General features: G+C 43.2%; 1 protein-coding gene across 1 annotated transcript; it reads left to right on the top strand.

Annotated features, from left to right (window-relative positions):
• Positions 1 to 771: 771 nt before the first annotated feature.
• On the top strand, positions 772 to 6,395 carry LOC149119104 (heat shock transcription factor, Y-linked-like). Its single transcript, XM_089325262.1, has 3 exons — positions 772 to 1,284; positions 1,714 to 2,217; positions 6,390 to 6,395. Exons 1-3 carry the CDS (start codon positions 772 to 774, stop codon positions 6,393 to 6,395), a joined length of 1,023 nt encoding a protein of 340 aa, XP_089181388.1.
• The last annotated feature ends 20,006 nt before the right edge of the window (positions 6,396 to 26,401 follow it).

Genomic DNA, 26,401 nt, shown 5'->3' with positions numbered 1-26,401 from the left:
GCTTTTGCAGTTCGGTGTGATCGACACTCTGGGGGTCTCTGCAGGGATCTAATGATCTGGGCACAGCATACTTTTTGGTACCCAGCAGTTGAATTATTAATAAAGACCCTCCACGACATTGAGAAACTGAGGACTGGATGACTTCAATGCTGAACATGATCCAAAGAAAAATTGATTCCAATTGTTCTCAAGCTTTTGAAAACATGGATATTATCCCAGACTCCTTTTATGAGGCCAGCATCACCTAATTCTAAAACCAGAAAAAGATACAATAAGGAAAGATAATTATAGAGCAATGTCTGATGAATATAGATGCAAAAGTCCTCAACAAAGTACGATATAATTAAATCCAACAATGTATCAGCAAGAATGTGCATCAGGACCAAGTCAAATTTATTCCTGGCATGCAGGAATCATTCAACTTATGAAAGTTTAGTAAAGAATGTAGCTAGAAAGAAGGGAAAACTTCTAATTTAGGCATTTTATCCATTTTATTTAACCAAAATATTTGCTGCGACAAGACTTTGCAACATGTGTATTGTGTAAATTATCTGTGAATGTTTTATTTTAACTTGTTTTGCAGGGAGGAAAACCAACATTAGGCAGAAAGTCATATTTGCATTGCTAAGAGACAAGTCCTCTTATGATGTCACAGTAACTCAGGACCATGGTGATGGCTGACATCAGCTAGTCTTGTGTAAGTCTACTAAAGCAACATTTGAGGCCTCAGTTCTCAAAACCAGGCAGAAGCCAAAGAAAAATTTATTTGAGATGGCCCAGGTTCCCTCAGAAGTTCAAGGTGTCTCTCCTCAGAGTGGAACAACTGATTCAGAAAACACCACTGAAGCTCCAGGCTGGTATCCCACAATTGATAATGACTTGGATTTAAGGTCTGTAGTTGAAGAAAATGCCTTTCAAGCTTTATCTGAAGGACCCTTGATAAAAAGACCACGCTATACACTTTGTATGTCTGACACCCCAGAAGGGAATGATTTTGTTTCTCTGACCTTTCCTGTAAAACTTTGGAAGATAGTTGAAAGTGATCAATTTAAGTCAATTTGGTGGGACGAAAATGGGACTTCTATTGTGATAAATGAAGAATACTTTAAGAAAGAAGTGTTGGAAAGAAAGACCCCTTTTAAGATATTTGAAACAGACAGCATGAAAAGTTTAGTTCGACAGCTTAACCTTTATGGATTTAGAAAAATACGACAAGATTTCCAAAGCTCTGCATCCCTGACTGACTTTCTGGAAGAAGAAAACAACATACCTGTTTTTAGCAAGGTATTCAACATATTCACTTACAACTAATGTAGGCATCACAACTAAGTTTAGTTTGTACCTCACTTAATATATTTATTTATGGAGTAAGACACAAAGTTTAAAATTAGCTGGATCAACATTAAATTTTTATGAGAAGAAAGTTTGAAATTCAAAAATATAAGCAATGTTACTAGTTATTTTGAATCTTATCAATGAGCTCCACACAAAGAAGTTAAGGTCAGTTTAGTGGAACGGTTATCATATTTAAATGTTTGCTAACTTTTACATTTAGGAATAATCAAGTTTTATTTGTTGTAATTATGTTGAACCTGATATTTTAGATTTTATAATTTTATCTATTCATTTATTCATAGATTGCATATATTCATATATATTAATTTGTGACTCTTGGTTTGAAGTATCACTAAATGCTTTCTCCTTTGGTTTCAGTTACTGTTCTATCAGAATCCAAATTTTAAGCGAGGATGTCCCCAACTTCTAGTAAGAATGAAGCGCAGAGTTGGGATTAAACACACATCTCCACCATCTGCTTCTTTAGTTCACAATCTTGACAAGACATACCACAGTGCAGGCGAGTATGTGCATACTCAAAATCCTAGCTCATCTACAGAAACTAATGAAGAAAGGTTACTTTCAACTTCTACAAATTTAAATGTGCCTCCTACTAGCCACAGAATTGCTAATTCAAATGATCCAGTGACAAGTAATATTTTGACTCCATCATCAACTTTAATTGCACCATCAGTACAATTTGTAACAAATCAACATGCTCTTTTAAATCAAATGACCACTTCTCATAGGCATTCATATAGCACCTACTCTCAAGCACATGGCCATATCCTGAATGTTGTGACAACTACAACTTCTATTTCCCAATTTCAAATATTGTCTCCTGTACAGAATAATTATTTTGGACTGATGGCAAACCGTCCTGTTTTTGCACCTAGACATCCTTCTTTAGCAACAATTGTGGGTCCTTTTTCTAGCACGTTAACAGCAAGCAATCCATGGTTCACTATGCCAATGATAGCTAGTAGAACTGCTGCCTCCCCGCCAATGTCAACTAATCAACCATCCTCAATATACCAATATCCTAATTTTAACTGACCTTTGACTAAATGAAAATTAGACACGGAAAGGTGTTATGTTCATCAGTTCTGGAAAAATAACTGAAATTCTATTACTTGAACAATAAAATGACATGTTCAACTTTATGATTTTTTTTCTTTTCAAAATATAGTTTTATAGTAAATATTTTATATTGACAGGAGGCTAGTCTGCTATTAGTTGTGTAGTTTATGAAGTTCCAGTCATTTGATATGAAACTTCACATTGAATATTTGAAAGTTAACTTTATTTCATTTTATATTTTATAAAGAAATGTATTAATACATTGCATTCTCAGGGTCAAAGCAAATGCATTAATAATTGCTAGAACATAATTCTATTCAATTTTTTAAGTTAGTCTGGTTTTTTTGGTAGCTTTTATTTAATCAATATAAATTTCCAAAGTACAGCTTATGGATTACAATGGCTTCCCCCCCATAACATCCCTCCCACCCACAACCCTCCCCTTTCCCACTCCCTCTCCCCTTCCATTCACATCAAGATTCATTTTCGATTCTCTTTATATACAGAAGATCAGTTTAGCATACATTAAGTAAAGATTTCAGGCCAGCGCCGCGGCTCACTAGGCTAATCCTCCGTCTAGCGGCACCGGCACACCGGGTTCTAGTCCCGGTCGGGGCGCCGGATTCTGTCCCGGTTGCCCCTCTTCCAGGCCAGCTCTCTGCTGTGGCCAGGGAGTGCAGTGGAGGATGGCCCAGGTGCTTGGGCCCTGCACCCCATGGGAGACCAGGAAAAGCACCTGGCTCCTGGCTCCTGCCATCGAATCAGCGCGGTGCGCCGGCCGCAGCGCGCCGGCCGCGGCGGCCATTGGAGGGTGAACCAACGGCAAAGGAAGACCTTTCTCTCTATCTCTCTCTCTCACTGTCCACTCTGCCTGTCAAAAAAAAAAAAAATTAAAAAAAAAAAGATTTCAACAGTTTGCTCCCACACAGAAACATAAAGTGAAAAATACTGTTTGAGTATTAGTTATAGCATTAAATCTCAATGTACAGCACACCAAGGACAGAGATCCTACATGAGGAGTAAGTTCACAGTGACTCCTGTTGTTGACTTAACAAATTGACACTCCTGTTTATGGCATCAGTAATCACCCTAGGCTCTAGTCATGAGTCGCCAAGGCTATGGAAGCCTTTTGAGTTTGCCGACTTCGATCTTGTTCGGACAGGGTCATAGTCAAAGTGGAAGTTCTCTCCTCCCTTCAGAGAAAGGTACCTCCTTCTTTGATGGCCCATTCTTTCCACTGGGATCTCACTCACAGAGATCTTTCATTTAGGTGTTTTTTTTTTTTTTTCCAGAGTGTCTTGGCTTTCCATGCCTGAAATACTCTCATGGGCTCTTCAGCCAGATCTGAATGCCTTAAGGGCTGATTCTGAGGCCAGAGTGCTGTTAGGACATCTGCCATTCTATGAGTCTGCTGTGTATCCTGCTTCCCACATTGGATGGTTCTCTCCCTTTTTGATTATATCAGTTAGTATTAGCAGACACTAGTCTTGTTTGTGTGATCCCTTTGACTCTTAGACCTATCAGTGTGATCAATTGTGAACTGAAATTGATCACCGGGACTAGTGAGATGGCATTGGTACATGCCACCTTGATGGGATTGAATTGGAATCCCCTGGTATGTTTCTAACTCTACCGTTTGAGGTAAGTCAGCTTGAGCATGTCCCGAATTGCACATCTCTTCCCTCTCTTATTCCCACTCTTATGTTTAACAGGGATCACTTTTCAGTTAAGTTTCAGCACTTAAGAAGAATTGTGTGTTAATTACAGAATTCAACCAATAGTAATAGAACAAGAAAAGAAAAAATACTAAAATGGATAAAGTATTACATTGTACATCAACAGTCAGGACAAGAGCTGATCAAGTCGCCATTTCTCACAGTGTCCATTTCACTTCAACAGGTTTCCTCTTTGGTGCTCAGTCAGTTGTCACCGATCAGGGAGAACATATGATATTTGTCCCTTTGGGACTGGCCTATTTCACTCAGCATGATGTTTTCAAGGTTTCTCCATCTTGTTGCAAATGACTGGGTTTCATTGTTTTTGACTGCTGTATAGTATTCTATAGAGTACATGTCCCATAATTTCTTTATCCAGTCTACTGTTGATGGGCATTTAGGTTGGTTCCAGGTCTTAGCTATTGTGAATTGAGCTGCACTAAACATTAATGTGCAGACAGCTTGTTTGTTTGCCAATTTAATTTCCTTTGGGTAAATTCCAAGGAGTGGGATGGCTGGGTTGTATGGTAAGGTTATATTCAGGTTTCTGAGGAATCTCCAGACTGACTTCCATAGTGGCTTGACCAGTTTGCATTCCCACCAACAGTGGGTTAGTGCCCCTTTTTCCCCACATCCTCGCCAGCATCTGTTGTTGGTAGATTTCTGAATGTGAGCCATTCTAACCGGGGTGAGGTGGAACCTCATTGTGGTTCTGATTTGCATTTCCCTGAGTGCTAGTGATCCTGAACATTTAGGTTTTCTGTCTTCCTGGTTCAATTTAGGTAGATTGTATGTGTCCAGGAATCTCTCCATTTCTGATAGATTTCCCTGTTTGCTGGCATACAAGTCTGTGAGTCTAATTGGAGATCCTTTGAGAGTAATCTGACGTTTCTCTCTTGCACATTTTAGGATCTTTTCTTTATGCTTCATTGTGGTGAGTTTAATTACCACGTGTCGTGGTGAGGATCTCTTTTGGTCATGTTTATTGGGGGTTCTATGAGCTTCCTGTACTAGGATGTCTCTGTCCTTCTCCAAACCTGGAAAGTTCTCTGCTAGTATCTCACTAAAAAGGCCTTCTAATCCTTTCTCTCTCTCCATGCCTTCAGGAACTCCTAGAACTCGAATGTTGGTTTTTTCAATAGTATCCTGTAGATTCCCAACAATATTTTTTAGATTTCTAATTTCCTCTTCTTTTCTTTGGTTTGACTGTATGTTTTCCTGTGCTCTATCTTCTAAGTCCGATATTCTCTCTTCTGCTTCACCCATTCTGTTTTTAAGGCTTTCTAATGTGTTTGTCATTTGATCTATTGAGCTCTTCATTTCATTTTGATTTCTCTTCACTATTACACTTTCCTGTTCTACTAGTTTCTGTGTTTCATTTTGATTCTTCCTTAAAATTTCATTTTCACGAGAGAGATTTTCAATCCTGTCCAGTAAGGATTTCTGTAGTTCAAGGATTTGCTTTTGAAAACTTCTAAATGTTCTTATCATAAATTTTTTGAAATCTCTATCTTTCATTTCTTCTATCTCATCATCTTCATAATCTTGAATTGGGGTGTCTTGTTCATTTTGGGGGTGCCATAATGTCTTCCTTGATCTTGTTTCCTCGGTTTCTGCATTTGTTGCTTGGCATTGTGGATACTCTTTGGATGCTTCTTCCCTTGCTGTGGTGTTTTTTTCTTGTTATACTATGACTGTATTAAGTGGACTGTCTGCTTTTGATGGAGCCTTAGAGGCTTGAGATGGGTGTGGCCTGAGAGCCTGTTTGGTTCCTCAGGGTTAAGGGTATGCCAAAGGTGACACTCCCAGGTTAGGCATGGTAAATCTCTCTCTTTTTTTATTTATTATTTTTTTATTCAGAAGGGAAGTAATGCTGCACAGCTAAGCAGAATTGAAGGTAGTCAGCGTCCAATCTCTGGCTCCTGTGGGTATAACATTCATCTGCTCTTTCCCAAGGACCACACAGGTAATCAGTAGAGGGATTTGTCTATGGAGAAAATCCTGAACAATCATACAACATTGAGTGGGAGAGAGGACCATCAGTACACACAGGTTGGGAGTAGAGCCACTGATGTTAGAGTAGAGGCTGTGATTACAAAGGAATGAGGCCCCAAGTGGGCTAGACAGGGTCTAGAAGAGTTACTAGTGGAGGACCTAAGGAAGCTGCTGTCTAAGCCACAAATAAGTTCTCTGATTGAGAGGCAAATAGAACCTGACAGAAGGGGCTTGATAATCTGCTGGGCTTTATGGTCCTGTCAGTTATGAGGCCCAGACTCATCTATCTCTTTACATGGGGTACATTTTAAGAGAGGTGTGAACCTCCTTGGGGAAGGCACCCTGTTGACTTCCATTACCAGCTGGCCTGGGAGGAGAGTTGGCCAGGTAAAGGCAGATGGCATCTCCAACAGGAAATTTACAGTTCTGCCTGTAATGTTGCAGACCCTGCTTGGCCACCCCTTCAGCAGCAGTGGTCACCTTGGAAGCTGGGCTGAGTGAAAGACTTTTCAGCTTAGAGCCAATAAGATCCATGACTCTCACCTGGGTATCCTTCAACTCCAGGGCAGGTCCATTTCCAGTGATCCAACTCTTGGCTGGCAGAGCTGCCAGGGCTCTTAATGAGCTGATTTCTATTAAAGTCCAGGCTTACCTCATTGAAAGCCACTGTGGTGGGCTGGCGCCGCGGCTCACTAGGCTAATCCTTCGCCTTGCAGCACTGGAACACCGGGTTCTAGTCCTGGTCGGGGCGCCGGATTCTGTCCCAGTTGCCCCTCTTCCAGGCCAGCTCTCTGCTGTGGCCAGAGAGTGCAGTGGAGGATGGCCCAAGTGCCTGGGCCCTACACCCCATGGGAGACCAGGAGAAGTACCTGGCTCCTGCCATTGGATCAGCGCGGTGCACCAGCCACGGCGGCCATTGGAGGGTGAACCAACAGCAAAGGAAGACCTTTCTCTCTGTCTCTCTCTCTCACTGTCCACTCTGCCTGTCAAAAAAAAAAAAAGAGTTGCTTTATATCAGTCTAACAATAGTATCTGATATTTTGTGCGATGCCCTCTTGTTAGCCATTGATATCCTTTAAGTGAGTCTGTGTCAGGGCCTTTTAAAGCTTCATACAGGCAGGCGCCACGGCTCACTAGGCTAATCCTCTACCTTGCGGCACCGGCACACCAGGTTCTAGTCCCGGTCAGGGCGCTGGATTCTGACCCAGTTGCCCCTCTTCCAGGCCAGCTCTCTGCTGTGGCCAGAGAGTGCAGTGGAGGATGGCCCAAGTACTTGGGTCCTGCACCCCATGGGAGACCAGAATAAGTACCTGGCTCCTGCTTTCAGATCAGTGCAGTGCGCCGGCCGTGGTGGCCATTGTAGGGTGAACAATGGCAAAGGAAGACCTTTCTCTCTGTCTCTCTCTCTCACTGCCCATGCTGCCTGTCAAAAAAAAAAAAAGAAGAAGAAGAAGAAGAAGAAGAAGAAGAAGAAGAAGAAGAAGAAGAAGAAGAAGAAAGAAAGCCACTGCAGTGGACTGGCCTGTTGGGTCTCTAATGGCAGATCACTGTACAGAGCTACATTTAATAGGCCTTCCACCCATCTTTACATTGCTTCTGAAGCCTAGCTCTCTTCCTTCCAGTTTTTGTTAAACCAGGCCAGAGGATGCAAGTCAAAGGGGGTGCTCAAGTCCCATCTCAAATCTGTAATTTACAGTCTGTAATTACAGACATGTTCTGATAAAGGTTTATTTCATGCCCATGAGGAAAGCTATGTCCTTACTTTAAAACCTTTCTGATCTGAAAGGGAGATTTTGACTGTTTACTGTGCTGATGGCAAAGTAATCCAAGCGATAAAATTATAATTTAAGCTTTAATTTTGGGTATGCTGTTACAGAATATATTTGCCATCCCTTTTATTATATGTAAAGATCAAATCGTGCATCCTAGAGAGTCCTTCAGTATAGTCAGTTTCCTACCTTGAAGAGAATAGAGAAATAAGGGAGCAAGTCCCAGATCACTTGCTGATGGTAACAATATCAAATGAAAACTTCTATACATTTTTTGTCTTTTTTTTTTTAATATTTTTTTATTTTTTTTATTTATTTTTTATTTTTGATAGGCAGAGTGGACAGTGAGAGAGAGAGACAGAGAGAGAAAGGTCTTCCTTTGCCATTGGTTCACCCTCCAATGGCCGCCGCTGCAGCCGGCGCACCGCGCTGATCCGATGGCAGGAGCCAGGATCCAGGTGCTTTTCCTGGTCTCCCATGGGGTGCAGGGCCCAAGCACCTGGGCCATCCTCCACTGCACTCCCTGGCCATAGCAGAGAGCTGGCCTGGAAGAGGGACAACCGGGACAGAAGCCGGCGCCCCGACCGGGACTAGAACCCGGTGTGCCGGCGCCGCTAGGCGGAGGATTAGCCTATTGAGCCACGGCGCCGGCTCACTTCTATACATTTTAATGATACTTGTATTTGGAAACATCTCTTAAATATCTAACATGGTATAGCTTTTTTAGCCAGTAAATTCAAGCACAAACATATAAAAATGGTGGGGGCTGGCACTGTGGCACAGTGAGTTAAAGCCTTGGCCTGCAGTGCTGGTATCCCACCAGTTCATGTCCTGGCTGCTCCTCTTCTGATCCAGCTCTCTGCTGTGGCCTGGGAAAGCAGTAGAAGTTGGCCCAAGTCCTTGGGCCCCTGCACCCACATGGGAGACCTGGAAGAGGCTCCTGGCTCCTGGCTTTGGATGGGCGCAGCTCTGGCTGTTGCAGCCATCTGGGGAGTGATGCAGTGGGTAGAAGACCCTCTCTCTGTCACTACCTCTCTCTGTAACTCTTTCAAATAAATAAAATAAATCTTAAAAAAAAAAAAACAACTGTGTTAGTTTCTTTCTACCACCAAGTTTAAAACATCTGATCCAGACTCAGGTCACATGAATCAAAATGTATCTGATTAATTTAGCAGTTTAAACTTATGAGCAATCTTTTATCTATAAGCCAATTAAAACAGAGTTCTTAATCAATTATCCCATGTAGACAAACAATATGTACACACATGTAACATAACATACAAGATAGGACAATAAAGCAGCTTCAGTAATAGCTTCTTAAACTCTTTGTTTTTTAAATTACTAATTGATTCAAATTACTTTCTGCTCTAAGTAGCCTGTATTAACCATGCTTTCTCTGAATTGGAACCTGTAGTGCATTATTGGCTTCATCTGTTTACAGAACCATCCCATAGTACTGAATACAATAGAAGTAACTGGAAAAAGTCCATCAGAAGCTATGGGAGGGCAGCTAAACACAGAATCAACAATGTTTTAGTTTCATGAGCAGAAAATCTGATATATAAAACTGTGGATGACAAGACTTCAAATAGCCATGTTTAAAATTATAAACACATCAACCAACAAGAGGCACTTGCTAACTCCACACAGTATTTTCAAAAGCACCTGTAGGATTTTAGAAAGCATCTAATCCTTTTAGACCTCAGGGCCTTTCTCATTAAGATGACCATTAATTTAGTAACACAAGATCATTAAACTTTTTAACATTCAGACATTTATATCAGTAGCATTTTATATTATAAAACTTAAAATTTAGCACCACTTCACATCTTGACAGTACTTCTAATATAATCCAAATAGCCTGATTAGTTGTGTCTCTCTATGATGAGACATATGTCTTTGAAATTTCCAGGAGCACATCTGGAATTGTCAAAGTGTAAATTTTTGGAATTTTGATTTTTTGAATGACTGTCAAGGATGTCAAGAAAGCTCAAAATCTAAAATATCTGGTTGAAATAAAATTCTTTAACATCATGACATTATATAGACCAAATCTGATCCTTGTTACAAGGTGACTATTCAAATGCTTGGAAAAAAAAAAAAGCACATATTTAAATAACCCACAGCTCTAAATAAAAACTCAGCTATTTTTAAATAATTAGGATTTAACAGAGACATCAAGGGAACATAATAGATAGCTTTAACTCACTGCTTTAAGAATCATATCCTGGCTGGCACCGCGGCTCACTAGGCTAATCCTCCGCCTAGCGGCGCCGGCACACCGGGTTCTAGTCCCGGTCGGGGCGCCGGATTCTGTCCCGGTTGCCCCTCTTCCAGGCCAGCTCTCTGCTGTGGCCAGGGAGTGCAGTGGAGGATGGCCCAAGTGCCTGGGCCCTGCACCCCATGGGAGACCAGGTTAAGCACCTGGCTCCTGCCATCGGATCAGCGTGGTGCGCTGGCCGCAGCGCGCCAACCGTGGCGGCCATTGGAGGCAAAAGGAAAACCTTTCTCTCTGTCTCTCTCACTGTCCACTCTGCCTGTCCAAAAATTAAATAAATAAAAAAAATAACTTATAAAGTGTTACTCAGGTTCTATGTCAATTTCTCCAGGTTTATTTTAACTCGTCAACTAATTTTCTACTGCCAAATTTTATGTGCCTGGAGAGCAGGCACTGGGTCTGCTTCTACACCAAAAGACAGTGTATGACATTAGAAAGATAGATCATTAATTAATGTTCAAAAATACACAAGGGTCAATGAACTCATGGGATAGTAGGACTGATGGATAGCTGGACTAGTGGGTGGATGGAAGGATAGTTGTGTGGATGAATGGGTGGTTGTATGTGAGTAGATGAATGGGTGGATAGGTAGGTGACTGGTTGTGGATGGATGGGTAGTTGTTATGTTTGGATGAGTTGGTATGTTCATGAGTGTATGAATGGGTGGATAGGTAGGTGACTGGATTCTTGGATGACTTGATCAGATGGACTGAGAAGAAGCCAAGAAGTCTAGGAGGCTTAGGATTTCATGGAGATGCTTGACAGGATTCTGTGAGAATTTTTCCTCAAGTGGCTAAATGCAGATTTTCTAATCATCACTTAATATATGCAGAGCATATGTATAGAGGGTATTATCATGATCTAAAAGGACTAGAGTAGAAATGGAAGCTTCTAGTACATGTCATAATATGACTGTATTGTAACTTCAAATGATGATCAGAGGGCCCTGGAACAACCTGTCATAAAATAGGCACATCAGATGGCTTCTGGATCTTTAAAGTGGCTTGCTGTAAAGGCACTCTCCAATTGTCAGTCATATACAAAAGTCATACCATGGAATTATATTGAAATACCCTAGAGACCCCAACAATTATCAAGCTGAATAATCTCACATTAACATAGTACTTAAAGAGTTGGAAATGTCTTTCTATATGTATTTACTCATTTAATTTTCCCACCTTTTTGTGAGGCATGCACTAATCTCATTTTACAATGAAAATCGAGCATCAGATAGGTTGAGAGATATGCTTTAATAATGGATAAAACTGTTTACATGAATGAAGTCAAGGGCCATTTGTGTCTTTTCATCCTACATTGAGTGCCTTTTCTCTTTCCTGATACCTGTGGGTAGAGGAAATGTATAGTACAAAGTGCACACTGCAAAATCAATCCATGCAGGACTGATAAGTCAATGGGCAACACTGGGAACTTAAGTTTTTTGTCATACATTGTCTCATGTACAACACATCCCTATTTTTTTCCAGAGAACACACAGGAATGGAGAACAAAGTGTTCCATCCCAACCTCATTATTCTTTTGGCAAACCCAATAAAATTCTCTCCTCCTACAGAATCTGACAGGCACACAGATGAATGCACCAGTTCCTAAAGAAATTCTTTCTTTACTGTTCTCACATACTGAGTGTCCAGGCTTGCAAAATACCAGAGTGGAATGTACCCTGGCCCTTGCCTATGCTGCTGCTGGCTCCTGACTTCAGAGCAGCACAGCACCGGCTGTTGTGACCATCTGGGGAGTGAACAAATGGTTCTCTGTCTCTCTCTCTAACTCTGCTTCTCAAATAAATAAAATCTATAAATTAAAAAAAAAAAAAAAAAAAGAAAGAAACCTGACAGAGTACTACAACCAAACCCACAGTCAGTCACAGGCAGGCATGGTCAATCAAAACTTAGACACAGAAAGCTAGAATTAATCAAACCCATACACACATAGCCACTCGAACCTGAGACAGACAAGTCAGAACAAATCTAAAGGAGAGAAAACAGCTCTGAGAGGCAGTAACACAGACGCAGCCATGGGCAATAAAACCTGAAACAGAGAGAAGGTAGAATCAGTTGAACCCACAGACTAACAGACGGAGGTAAGGCCAATGAAACCTCAGACAGACATACAGAAGTCAGAAAGTGGCACAGAGGCAGCCATGAGCAATCAAACTTGAGACAGTTACAGAGAGAGGTAGAGACAGAGAGAGAGGTCTTCCATCCGCTGGTTCACTCCCTAGATGGCCACAACATCCACAGCTGAGCAGATCTGAAGCCAGGAGCCAGGAGATTCCTCCGGGTCTCCCATGCGGGTGCAGGGGCCCAAGCACTTGGGCCATCTTCTACTGCTCTCCCAGGCCACAGCAGAGAGCTGGATCAGAAGAAGAGCAGCTGGGACTAGAACCAGCACCCATATGGGATGCTGGCACTGCAGCGGCGGCTTTACCCACTATGCCACAGCACTGGCACCATAAATTTATATTTTTCATTTCATTTCTTATTAATGTTGTGAAGTACACTGCCATTCTGCTGGGTATTTCAATTCAGAATAGTGTTACAATCCCAAGAGAGGCTCTCAGGGAAGTTTCCTGCTCACCCATCCATTCATTAAGCTGCTCAAGCTGCAACCATAGCAAGTTCCTGGGGACACTACAGGACCTTGTGCACTTGCTGCAACCACCTGGGAGACACACAAACCACATGGCTGAATCATATTTGTTTGCCAATCAATGGCAGAAAACTTTAAACAGTAAAATAACATGAGAGAAAACTGTTTATAAAGTTTTTCTCAGAGAAAATGCCTATGACAACTTGTAACCATGCATCTTCCAAATATTCCAAATGAGAACCGGTATGTTCTGAAGACTGTTTGAACTGTGAACACGTGATCTTTTTTGTATATCATGGGAGAAAACTTCCTGCAGCAAACGGATAAATGGTACACAGATGATAGAAAAATATCCATGAATGAAAGATATTTGCACTACTATGAGTATGACAGCTCAATTTATGATACCTCACATATAGAATCAATCAACTTATCCATCAACTCATGCTGAATTTTAAAATTCTGTTAAATATACACTATGGAATACTACTCATGCATAAAAAGGAATGAAAGCCTGTCTTTTTAACAAAATGGATGTGACTTGAGATCATGTTGCGTAATGAAATAAGGCAGTTCCTAAAAGACAAATATGTTTTCTCTGATATACAGTACTCAGTGCAAAAACAATGCATAAAAATGAAACTTACATGTTTTTCATTGCTTTTTGAAGCAATAAGGAAATGTCCATCTCAAGCTCACCTTTTAGCTTTGGGTGGTTTGGGAATGGAATACAGGTGAATTCTATAGCAGTATATTATCATTTCAAATCCTTTCTTCTCAGCACCTGCAATCCTCAACTATTTTCTCCTCTCTCCTTGTCTCCTTTACTTCTGCATGTTTCCAACCATGGAGTCCCTCACCTTATTAACAATTCTGTCATCACACCCTGCCTTCTGGGGTTGGGCAGTTCCCTTGCCCTCTGGGAAAAGTGATGCCTTACTGCATTCTGAGATAATAAAGCTCCATTGTGTTCTTGGAAAATGAGGTTCCAGTCTTCTTGTGAAGACAGATGTCCCATTACATTGAAAATGACAGGAAGTTTTGTGTACACAGGAAGAATACCATACTCCAAGTTCAGGAAAAGATTTACAATTTTTTGGTTTAAAAAATTTACTAAGAAGTTAGTTTTCCACTTAAATACTGAATTCATCTGTTTATGAAGCTTAAAACTGGATTACAATGGATGACTGTTATAAATAAAATTTCACCTTTTAGCATACTTTTCATAGAGTAAAAAATACTCGATGTACCTTACCATCTTGACAATTTTTCCATGCATGCTAAAGAAAATGGCATCAATTACTATGCTACTTCTTCCAGTTTCAATATACTATTTCTGGAGCCACAAGTCTTATAAATTCAAAACTGTAACATACATCCTTATTTTGAAAACTGCATTTTACAAATGGATTTACAAGGATGAAAACAAATAGTTACAAAAATATAAAAGGTAACAAACTCAGTATAAAAATACTTAAGCTGACACCATTCCAAAGTATATTTTGATCATTCTTAAATGTTATAGAGACCATAAATATATTTCTGAAAGATACAGAACAAGTCCATAGACTATAGAAATTAGTTAAATACTATTCCAGACAAATCTATGACTTTCAATTTTGATTTTCAATTCTGATTAAACATCAATTTCTTGCAACTGTGACTGTCAATGGTAGAAAAGGCATTTCTTTCTCTTTTTTAAAAATGTTTTATTTCTAAGTCTCATTATATAAAAAATAAAGAATTAATATGTCACCTAAGATGGTTCAACATCAATTTTTAAAGAAATATAGTATAGTAAATACATTAAAAAAAAAACGGAATTAAGACAATTTGTTTTAATAAACAATACTCATGGTAAATAAAGTTCTATTCTTCTTAAGTTGATGGTCAAAATTCCCAGTTAATGTCTTCAGAAAATGAAAACTGAATTCAATTTAGATCTGTAAGTGAAAAGAAAGAGACCCATGAAGAAATAATTATTGTAACATAGGAATCTCTTCAGGATTACATGTCAAATTCCTTTTAAATGAAATAGATTATACATTAGATTTTCTCAATTCCTATCTACTGTTAGTAAAATCTTTCTGTTTCAGATGTTCTACTATGGGAAATATCCTTAAAAGTTCAGTATACCCTTCTGTCCTTTAACAATTAGATGAGGCACAGTCCTACCCAAATCTGTTCTCTGAGTGATTAGTCACAGGAGCAAAATTATATAACCTATAAACCTCCCAGAAAAATGATCCAGAAGTTGTTAGGATTTTAGGTAATGAAGGAAAAGTAAAATCTTATAAAAATGCACAAATCTACCCTGAATCCATGATAGTTACACTTTTGATGCTTGACAAAGAAATTAACTGTTAATACTTTCTACCCTTGGGAATCCATCGTATCTAGGATCTGCAAAGGAAGTTCTGTATGTTTTAAGATAGATTAAGATATATAGTATAAAGTATATATTAAACTTATATAAAACCAGCAGATTACTTTGTGTTTAAAATTTTTTAATGCACATACACAAAGATACTAGCCTTCATAATTTTTGGAAACTCTGGTTATTATATTGCATGAACTTGGTCAAAAACAACTGCAAAAAATCATTTTGTGTTTTTCTATGTGTGCATTGTTTGTGTGTGCAACTATGCAGATTTTTTTTCTGAACTATTTTTGTTGCACTGTGGTAAGAAAAAATCTAGATTGAAATGTAAGCTATATAGTTATTTTAATAGATAAACAGAAAATCAGGATGTTTCATTTAAATTGAGTTAACAACAGAACAGTAGCAAGGCATTCAGTTCTGTGTCCTCATCACTTTTTTAAGTTTGCACAAAATAAACATGCAACAAGACCAAACCAAGGATCTGGGCAATAACAATGCCTCACAAAGAAATTAGTATTTTCCTATTACATGCTCCATAATATCTGTCTCCACAATCAGGCTTTAAGAGTCTGCAGTAGGGCCAGCACACTGTGGAATAGTGGGCTAAGCTTCTGCCTTGAAGAGCAGTATCCATGCTGCTCCGTATCTGATCCAGCTACCTGCTAATGGCCTGTGAAATCCAGCTAAAGATGGCCCAAGCAGAAGGCCCTGCCACCCATATGGGAGATCCAAATGAAGCTACCTAGACCAGCACTGGCTGCTGCAGCTATCTGCAAATGGAAGATCCTGTCTCTCTCTGTCTCTCTTCACATCTCTTTCAAAATAAGTAAATTAGCCCCTGCACCACATGGAAAAAGCTCCTGGCTCCTGGCTTCAGCTCAGCACAGATGCAGCCATTGCAGACATTTGGGGAGTGAACCAGAAGATGGAAGACCTCTGTCTCTCTCTCTCATACCTCTCTGTAACTCTGCATCTCAAATAAACCTTTAAAAAAAGCAGCAATTTCAGTATATCACTAAGTTAGTTCAAACAAAAATCTTCTACTATTTTATTTAACAGAAATATCTATTTAGATACTCTGCTTATACAAACTGTAACCATGCAATATCCACTGGGAAAGTTAATAATTACTTTTCAGAAAGTGCTTGTCCAAGTATAAACACCTAGATTGGCTAGATTGTTTCTAATAATATATTCAAATTCACAGCATTTCCATTATGCATTAAGCACTAAACATTATTAGCAAACACACCCCCTCAACTTTTAGGGTCATGTACTTACATCATCAATGTCTTCATCATCATCTCCAATATCATCAAACTGGATTTCATCATCATCTCCAGGACCAAATGTATCGGTTTCATTGATTTTAGCTAAATAAATAATAAATGCATAAAAAACATTCATTACACAATTAAAATGTTATTAAAATGAGTAACCGCAAGAGTCTTATTATAGGCCAACCTTCCATTCAACCAAAGTTCTGCTATTAGGAGCAAAATATATTGCTTTAGAGCCGGCGCCGTGGCTCAATAGGCTAATCCTCCACCTTGCGGCGCCGGCACACCGGGTTCTAGTCCCGGTCGGGGCGCCGGATTCTGTCCCGGTTGCCCCTCTTCCAGGCCAGCTCTCTGCTATGGCCAGGGAGTGCAGTGGAGGATGGCCCAGGTGCTTGGGCCCTGCACCCCATGGGAGACCAGGAAAAGCACCTGGCTCCTGGCTCCTGCCAGGATCAGCGCGGTGCGCCGGCTGCAGCGGCGGCCATTGGAGGGTGAACCAGCGGCAAAGGAAGACCTTTCTCTCTCTGTCTCTCTCTCTCACTGTCCACTCTGCCTGTCAAAAAAAAAAAATATATATATATTGCTTTATGAAGCTATATAAAGCAATCTAACAACAAAATCCCCCAGAAATTCATCTATTCCTAAGTCATTACAACAGAGAATATATGTGCTGCACTTTTGTTCAGTGCAACATAATTTTAATAACATTTTAAAAATTTAACAATTTTAAAAACATCAAATGAGTATGACTAAACAACATGTAGTCACATGAAGTATAAAACATCATGAGATTAAAACAACTAGTTCTACAACTACTGGAGAAACTTAGCAAACCAGAGCAAGATTTAGTCAAATCATGTTTATCATTTAAGAAATAACAGTGACGCATAGCTGGTGCTGTGGCATACTGGGCTAAGCATCTGCCTGCAGCGACACCATCCCATATGGGCACCAGTTCGAGTCCTGGCTACTCCATTTCTGATCTAGCTCTCTGCTCTGGCCTGGGAAAGCAGTTGGAGATGGCTCAAGTCCTTGGGCCCCTGCACCCACATGGGAGACCCAGAGGAAGCTCCTGGCTCCTGGCTTCAGATCAGAACAGCTCTGGCCATTGCGGCCAATTGGAGAGTGAATCAGTGGGTGGAGGACCTCTCTCTCTCTGTCTCATCTCTATGTCTCTCTGTAATTTTGTCTTTCAAATAAATAAATAAATCTTTTTAAAATAAATACATAATAAAAGAGAAAAGGAGGTGCTAGACTAATTCACAGACATCGGCACTTCCTCAAATGCAAAGAATTTCAATTGATTTTCAGATCTTTCTCTGTGTCTCTCCCTCTCACTGTCTGCAACTCTACCTCTCAGATAAATAAATAAAATCTTTTTAAGAAAATGAAAACTATGAGTCGGCTGAGAAATGTTAAATGGAAAAATGCTAATAATGTGTTACTTTGACAGACGTTTATACAAATCCAGGTTTCAAAGTTTTGCAAACTTACAAACTCACCAGAAAGTGTATATATTTAATGTCACAGACAACTCCATGAAAATTCCTTCAACTAAACACAAAGAATGAAAATATCTATGACATAGCCGGCACCGCGGCTCAGTAGACTAATCCTCCGCCTTGCGGCGCCGGCACACCGGGTTCTAGTCCCGGTCGGGGCGCTGGATTCTGTCCCAGTTGCCCCTCTTCCAGGCCAGCTCTCTGCTATGGCCAGGGAGTGCAGTGGAGGATGGCCCAGGTGCTTGGGCCCTGCACCCCATGGGAGACCAGGAGAAGCACCTGGCTCCTGGCTCCTGCCATCGGATCAGCGCGGTGCACCGGCCGCAGCAGCCATTGGAGGGTGAACCAACGGCAAAGGAAGACCTTTCTCTCTGTCTCTCTCTCACTGTCCACTCTGCCTGCCAAAATAAATAAATAAATAAATAAATAAATAAATAAATAAATAAATAAATAAATAAATAAAAGAAAAATAAAAAAAAGAAAAAAAAGAAAATATCTATGACAGAATAGATTAATAATAATAGACATTACCATGTTCAGGAAGCTCGCCATATGCCTTCAGACTTCTAGCTTCATCTGCGTTGTATTTTAAAATTACGTCTGCTTTGTTATCCTTAGAAATAAACAAACTTGTAAAACTCATAACACTGCACTGCTTTTCTTCCTTTACCCACCCGTACTCTAGTAAAAAATTCTAAAACAAATAGAAAAAAATATATAATTTTAAATAATTAAAAATATAGGACATCTGAGCCGGCGCCGTGGCTCAATAGGCTAATCCTCCGCCTTGCGGCGCCGGCACACCGGGTTCTAGTCCCGGTCGGGGCGCCGGATTCTGTCCCGGTTGCCCCTCTTCCAGGCCAGCTCTCTGCTATGGCCAGGGAGTGCAGTGGAGGATGGCCCAGGTGCTTGGGCCCTGCACCCCATGGGAGACCAGGAAAAGCACCTGGATCCTGGCTCCTGCCATCGGATCAGCACGGTGCGCCGGCTGCAGCGGCGGCCATTGGAGGGTGAACCAACGGCAAAGGAAGACCTTTCTCGCTGTCTCTCTCTCTCACTGTCCACTCTGCCTGTCAAAAAAAAAAAAGAAATATATAGGACATCTGTAATTTCATCTGAATAAAGTAGGACAGGGAAACAATCTTCTATTTTTCATAAATCACTAAAAACAAGCAGTAGTAACAAAACATCATAATGACATACAAAATATTCAGTTTCGAAAAACAACAAATTATGACTTAAGAACAGGTTTTTGGAAAACTAAAGAGGCTGGGACAACCCTCAAATCCTATAGGAAAACTAGATTGAGTTTCAGGTTCCTGGCTTTGGCTTATTCCAGCTTTGACTGCTCTGTGCATTCTGCGAAGTTTTTTTCTTTTTTTTAAAGATTTATTTTATTTATTTGAAAGACAGATATACAGAGAAAGAGGAGGAGACAGAGACGTCTTCCAATGTTGGTTCACTGTCCAGTTGGCTGCAACAGCCAGAGCTGCACCTGGCTCCTGGATCGTGGAGCTCTGGCTGTTGCAGCCAACTGGACAGTGAACCAACGGATGGAAGATGTCTCTTTCTCTGCTTCTCTCTGTAAATCTTTCAAATAAAGGCCTTTCTTTCTCACTCACTGCTTCTGTCTCGGGCTCTCTGTAACTCTGCCTTTCAAATAAATAAATAAATATTTAAAATAAATACATATATAAATAGAAACTGTATTGACCAAGTCTTCTTACAAAAAATAAAAACAAATACACGATTAATAAATTGTAGTAAAAACACTATAGTGTTAAACAAAATGCAAACAGCAGAATGGTTAAAAACACACTGGCCTAGAATTGCCCAACAATGTTAATTCTGTGTTTCCTAACAATTAATGACTTGCTATGGAGGCTGCAACATAAATTTAAACTTAGTTTTTACCTGATACTCTCGGAGACCAATCAAAATAATGTCTGAGGTATTTATCCAAACCTATGAAACAGATTTTACAGCATATTATTTTCATTTGAAGATGATTTTAATGTTAAATGAATCTTTCCACAAAACACATACTACAAAGGGTTTTCCAACAGTTCAGAAAGAAATTAAAAAAGAAATTCTGGTACCCAAAATATGAAATCCACACATAGGAAGTCTCTTCAAAAGTGTTCAAGTGAAATGGATACTATCATTAAACAATGTATACATTTCAAAAGGAATCTATAGGACTTCACATTCAAATTTCTCATACCATTTGCAGTTCTATTTAACTAAAATGTAACACATATACTGAATGAATTACCCATCTCTTTTGTCACTTTTAAAACTAAAAAATTGTTTTTTTCACATTAACATTTAGTTGAATGTAGTACTGTAGAAATCATTTATCATTTCTATATTAACTATCCAGTAAACATTTACAGCTACAATATATAATTCTTTATACAAATAGAATCTTTTGAGAAGTTTAATTTGTGTTCTCAAATAAATAACTGTTTCATTTTAAGTCTTTGGCAATTTACAAAATTGAACTGCTTGGCAAACAGTTGTATACCTGAAGTAAAGTAATTCTTTGCAGCAAATTTTATAATAAAAGAAATCTATACACCTACCTTCTTTCTCAATTTTCCTCTAATATGGCATAATCGCTTTACACCATCAAAGCACATTGCTTCTAATCGTCCATTTCCCAGCATTTTGATTACTTGTGCATACTCTGAGGAGAATAAAAGAGTTGCAAAAAATGTTCTTTGTTCTCATAAAAATCTCAGTGATTTTTTTCAAGATTTATTTATTGAAAAGTCAGACTTACAGAGACAGAGAGAAACAGAGCCAGACAGAAATACAGAGAGATTGCGCTTTTGTTGCTTTATTTCCCCAAGGGCCACAAAAAACTCTAGGCTGAGTCATTTTCTACTGCTTCTCTCAACCAACAACATCGGGCCCAATTTCAGTAGAAACAAGCCTAGGAATAAGCAATCTGATACAGTGGGCTGGGTTGCCTATATCACATGCCAAAGTCATCACCGCTCCAGTTCTGATGCAGCTTCCTGTTAATGTACCTGATGACCACACAGGAGAGCTAAATGGTGTTCTTGGCTGCAGGCTTCCACCTACCCAAGCCCTGGCTGTTATAACCACTTGTTGAAAGAAGTGGTGGTGGAAGATGTCCTTCTCCATGTCACCCTCTCTCTTTCTCTCTGTGTTTCAAAGAAATCTTTAAGAACATGAGTGCAACAACAAATGGTAGCTCTTTCTCTTTTTCTCAAAAAAAAGCCATTCTTTAAAAAAATCTGAGCCTGATTTAATTATTGCACATTTGTATATATGAATCTATTACCATACTATACCACAAAAATATGGGCAATTAAAACAATAATTTTAAAATAAAGAAAAAATAAAAATATGAATGATAGCACACAGCAATCTTCTAGAAATAATCAATAAACAAATAGAAGGGAAACAGATTACAAAATCCTCACAAGAGTAAAATTTCAGAACTCTATGACACAATATTGATGAATTTATAATTATATTTTCATTAATTTGAAAACCTAAATTGTGAAGTTTTCACATGTTAGCTGGTCACTTTTCCTGATTTCTGAGTTAACTGTCCAATGTGCATTTTTTTAAAGATTTTATTTATGGGGCCAGTGCTGTGGTGCAGTGGTTTAACACCCTGGCCTACAATACTAACATCCCATTTGAGCACCGGATTCTGTCCCGGTTGCCCCTCTTCCAGGCCAGCTCTCTGCTGTGGCCCGGGAGTGCAGTGGAGGATGGCCCAGGTCCTTGGGCCCTGCACCCCATGGGAGACCAGGAGAAGCACCTGGCTCCTGTCATCAGATCAACGCGGTGCGCTGGCCGCAGCAGCCATTGGAGGGTGAACCAATGGCAAAGGAGGACCTTTCTCTCTGTCTCTCTCTCTCACTGTCCACTCTGCCTGTCAAAAAATAAAATAAAAAAATAAATAAAATGAAGTAAAAGTAAGAAAAGAGAGAAGTGAGCTGGCTTCAAGACCATGTCCGCCCGGAGTCGCAGAAACAGGACGCACACACAAACCCGGCCTGTGATTGGCCCCCGGGTCTGAGACAGGGGGAAGCCATTGGCTGCCCGACGTGTCACCCAGGCGAGTCCAGCCCAGACGGAGGGCGAGGTCGGCGGCGAGGCTTCCGGGAGTTGTAGTCTCCCCGCTCCGCCCTGTCCAAGCCTACTGTGGCTGGACGGTGTGAAACCAGGACATTTGGCCCACAGATGATAAAAGAAAAATGATAATTTAGGTCAGGAAAATTAGATCAAGGAGCTTTATTTAAAAGAAAAGAGAGAAGAGAGCTGTGTGGAATCGCGGTTCAGCACCACTTCCGCCCCGAGCCGCTGAAACAGGAAGCACACGCCTGCCCAGCGTCTGATTGGTCCCCGCATCTGAGACGGGGGGAGCCATTGGCTGTGAACTCGTCATTCTGCGCCCAGAACCCCACCCCCTGAGGCTCCACTGCCTGCTCTCGACTGGACGGGGAACCTGTTCTGAGAGGAGGAGCGTGGTGGGGGCAAGAGGTGCGGAGTCACCCCACGGACTCCGGGAGGCGGGTGAGAGCAGTCCTGAGGCGGGCAGCCAGCAGACTCGTTTATTTCAGTTGCTACAGCTGCTTCTATGGCCAAGACAGCCCATCCAGTCAAGGGGCGGTCTAGGCCCTCACCAATCACAGCCTGTGGCCAGGCGGTTTCCAAAGCCATCCAATCACAGCCTGTGGCCAGGCAGGCTCTTGGTGCCAGGCAGGTTCTGAAACCATCCAGTCACGGCCTGCCATCACTCAGGCTCTGTTGTCATGTGGTTTCCTCTGTTGTCATGTGGTTTCAGAAGCCATCCAATCACGGCCTGGTGCCAGGCAATTTCTGTGGTCAGCGGCCATCTTGGCATGACCTTTTCTCCTCGGCGGCCATCTTGGCATGACCTTTTTCCCTCAGTGGCTATCTTGACAGGACCTCTTCACCTTAACGACCTTTTCACCTTACCCCTTGCCATAGTGCACAGGGAACCTGTCAGCCTGCGACCAGACACTCCCCCTTAGCTCTCATGCCTGGACATTGTGGTCCAGGATCCTTTCCGTCTGTGGCCAAACCTGGGAACCTTTCCATCTGCGGCAGGAATCTCACGTCCTTGGCTCACCTGCCTGCCCCTGAGGGGACCAGGAACCTGTCGGTCAGCAGCCAGAGCCCACCCCCTTAGTCTCCACTGAGTGGCCCTGACGGGACCGGGAACCTGTCAGCCTGCTGACAGAACCCCACGTCATTGGCTCCGCTGACTGCCCCTGACAGCATGGGAACCTGTCAGTGTGTGACCGGAAACCAACCGCCTTAGCTCCTCTGCCTGCCCCTGATGGAGGTGGAATCCGTCACTCTGCGGCCAGAACCCCACATGCTTGGTTCCACTGACTTCCCCCTAATGGACCCAGAACCTCTCAGCCTCTGGCCAGACCCCACCTCCTTGGCTCCCCTTCCTGCCCCTGATGGGACCGGGAATCTGTCAGTCTGCCGCCAAAACCCCACCCCTTAGCTCCCCTGCCTGGCCGTTCTGGACCGGGAACCTGTCAGTCTGCCACCAGAACCCCACCTCCATGGCTTCCCTGACTGCCACTGACAGAACTGAAACCCTGTCAGTCTGCGTCCAGAACCCCGCCTCCTTAGCTCCCCTGCCTTTCCCTGATGGGACCAGGAACCTCTCAGTCTCTGAGCAGAACCCCACTCCATCTGCTCCCCTTCCTGGACATCCTGCACCGGGACCTGTCAGTCTGACTCCAGAACCCAAACTCCTTAGGCTCCCCTGCCTGCCCCTAACAGCACCGGGTCATGTCAGTCTGCGACCAGAGGCTCACCTGTCTGCCCCTGACTCGACCTGGAACCTGTCAGTCTGCGGCAGGAATCCCACGTCCTTAGCTCCCCTGCCTGCCCCTGACTGGACCAGGAACCTGTCAGTCTGCAGCCAAAGCCCCACCCAGCTTGGCTCCACTGAGTGCTCTTGACAGGACCGGGAACCTGTCAGTCTGTGGCCAGAACCCCACGTCCGTAGCAGACCGCCTGCCTTTGATAGACCTGGAACCTGCAGTCTGCAGAAAGAACCCCACCACCCTGCCTCCCTGTCCTACTCCACACGGACATGGAACTTGAAAGTCTGCCGCCAGAACCCCACATCCTTAGCTCCTTTGGCTGCCCCTGATGGGACCAGGAGCCTGTCAGTCTGCATGCAGACTTCATGTCCTTAGCTCCCCTTATTGCCCCTGACTGGACCAGGAACCTGTCAGTGTGCAGCCAAACCCCACATCCTTAGCTCCACTGCCTACCCCTGTTGGAAATGGAACCCATGAGTCTGTGGCCAGAACCCCACCCACTTTGGCTCCCCTGCCTGCCCTTGACGGACTGGGAACCTGTCAGTTGCGGCCAGAACCCCATGTCCTTAGCTGCCCTTACTGCCCCTGACTGGACCGGGAACCTGTCAGTGTGCAGCCAGAACCCCACATCCTTAGCTCCACTGCCTGCCTCTGTTGGACCCAGTACCTGTAAGTCTGCGGCTAGAACCCCAGCTCCTGGGCTCATTTCCCGCCCCAGATGGACCCGGAATGTGTCAGTCTGCCACTAGAACCCTAACTTCTTTGCTCCCCTGACTTGCCCCTAACTGGAGCAGGAACCTGTCAGTCTGCAGCCAGAACCCCACCCTCTAGTCTCTGCTGAGTGCTCCTGACAGGACCGGGCACCAGTCAGTCTGCGGCCAAAACTCCACCCCCTTAGCTCCCTTGCCTGACCATACTGGACCAGGAATCTGTCAGTCTGTGGCCAGAACCACACGTAGCTAACTCCCCTTCCTGGCGTCACTGGACCGAAACGTGTCACTCTGAGGCCAGAACCACCCTCCTTGGCTCCCCTGACTGCCACTGATGGGACCGGGAACCCGTCAGTCTGCAGCCAGAACCCCAACCTTGAGGCTCCAGTGAGTCCCCCTGATGGGACTGGGATCCTTTCAGTCTGCGGACAGAACTCCACCCCTTAGCTCCCAGGCCTGCCCCTGACTAGACCAGGAACCTGTCAGTCTGTGGCCAGAACCCCACCTCCTTGGCTCCTCTGACTGTCCCTGACTGGACCAGGAACCTGTCAGTCTGTGGCCAGAACTCCACCCCTTAGCTCCCAGGCCTGCCCCTGACTGGACCTGGAATCTGTCAGTCAGTCTGCGGAAGGAACCCCACCCATGTCCTTAGCTCCCTGCCTACTCCTGATGGGACCAGAGACCTGTCGTCATTCTGTGGCCAGAACCCCACCTCCGTAGGCTATGCTGCCCGCCCCTGACTGGACCAGGAACTTGTGAGTCTGCAGCCAGAACCCCACCCCATCAGCACCCCTACCTACCCTTGATGGACCCGCAACTGTCACCTGTGGCCAGAACCCCGCCTCCTTAGGCTCCCCTGCCTACCTGTGACGGGACTCGGAACCTGTCAGTCTCGACCAGAGCCTAACCTGCGTGGCTCCCCTGACTTTCCCTGAGGGGGCCAGGAACCTGTCACTCTGTAGCCAGAACCCCACCTCATTGGGCTCCCCTGACAGCAACGGGAACCTGTCAGCCTGTGGCCAGATCCCCATGTCCTCAGCTCCCCTGCCTGCCCCTGATAGACCTGAACCTGTCAGTCTGTGGCCAGAACCAACCTCCTTGGCTCCCCTGACTGCCCGCGATGGGACCAGGAACCTGTCATGCTGCTGCCAGAACCTTAGCCAGAACGCCTTAGCTTCCCTGCCTGGCCATATGGACCGGGAACCTGTCCATGTGCGGCCAGAACCCCACATGCTTAGCTCCCCGGCTTGTCCCTGACTAGACAGGGAACTTGTATGTCTGTGGCAGGAACACCATCCTCTTACACCACCCTGCCTGCCCCTGACTGGAACCAGAGCCTGTCATTCTGCGGCCAGAACCCCACCTCCTTGGCTCCCCTGACTGCCTCTTTCTGGCCTGAGAACCTGACAGTCTAGGACTACAACCCCACCTCTTGGATCCCCTGCCGGCCCTTGATGGAACTGGGAACCTGTCCGTCTGGGGCCAGAACCCCACCTCCTTGTCTCCCCTGCCTGCCGCTGATGGGACTGGTAGCTTGCCAGTCTAGGGCCAGAAACGCCGTCTTTGGCTCCCCTGCCTGCCCCTGACAGGACCGGGAACCTGTCAGTCTGCGGCAGGAACCCCAAGTCCTTAGCTCTCCTGCCTGCCCCTGACTGACCCAGAACCTGTCACTCTGCGACAGTTCCTGATCCAGTCAGGGGCACTCAGTGGATCCTAAGGGAGTGGTTTCTGGCTGCTGCAGACTGAGAGGTTCCCTATCCCATCAGGGACAGGCAGGGGTCTAAGGAGGTGTGGTTCTGGTCACAGTCTGACAGGTTCCTGGTCCTGTCATGGGCAGGCGAGGGAGCTCATGGTGTGGGGTTTGGGCCGCAGACCGACAGTTTCCCTGT

The sequence above is a fragment of the Oryctolagus cuniculus genome, chromosome Y (assembly GCF_051225735.1).
Source record: "Oryctolagus cuniculus isolate XC-2025 breed Fujian yellow rabbit chromosome Y, ASM5122573v1, whole genome shotgun sequence".
Classification (NCBI taxonomy): domain Eukaryota; kingdom Metazoa; phylum Chordata; class Mammalia; order Lagomorpha; family Leporidae; genus Oryctolagus; species Oryctolagus cuniculus.
This window is presented reverse-complemented; position numbering and strand designations above follow the sequence as displayed.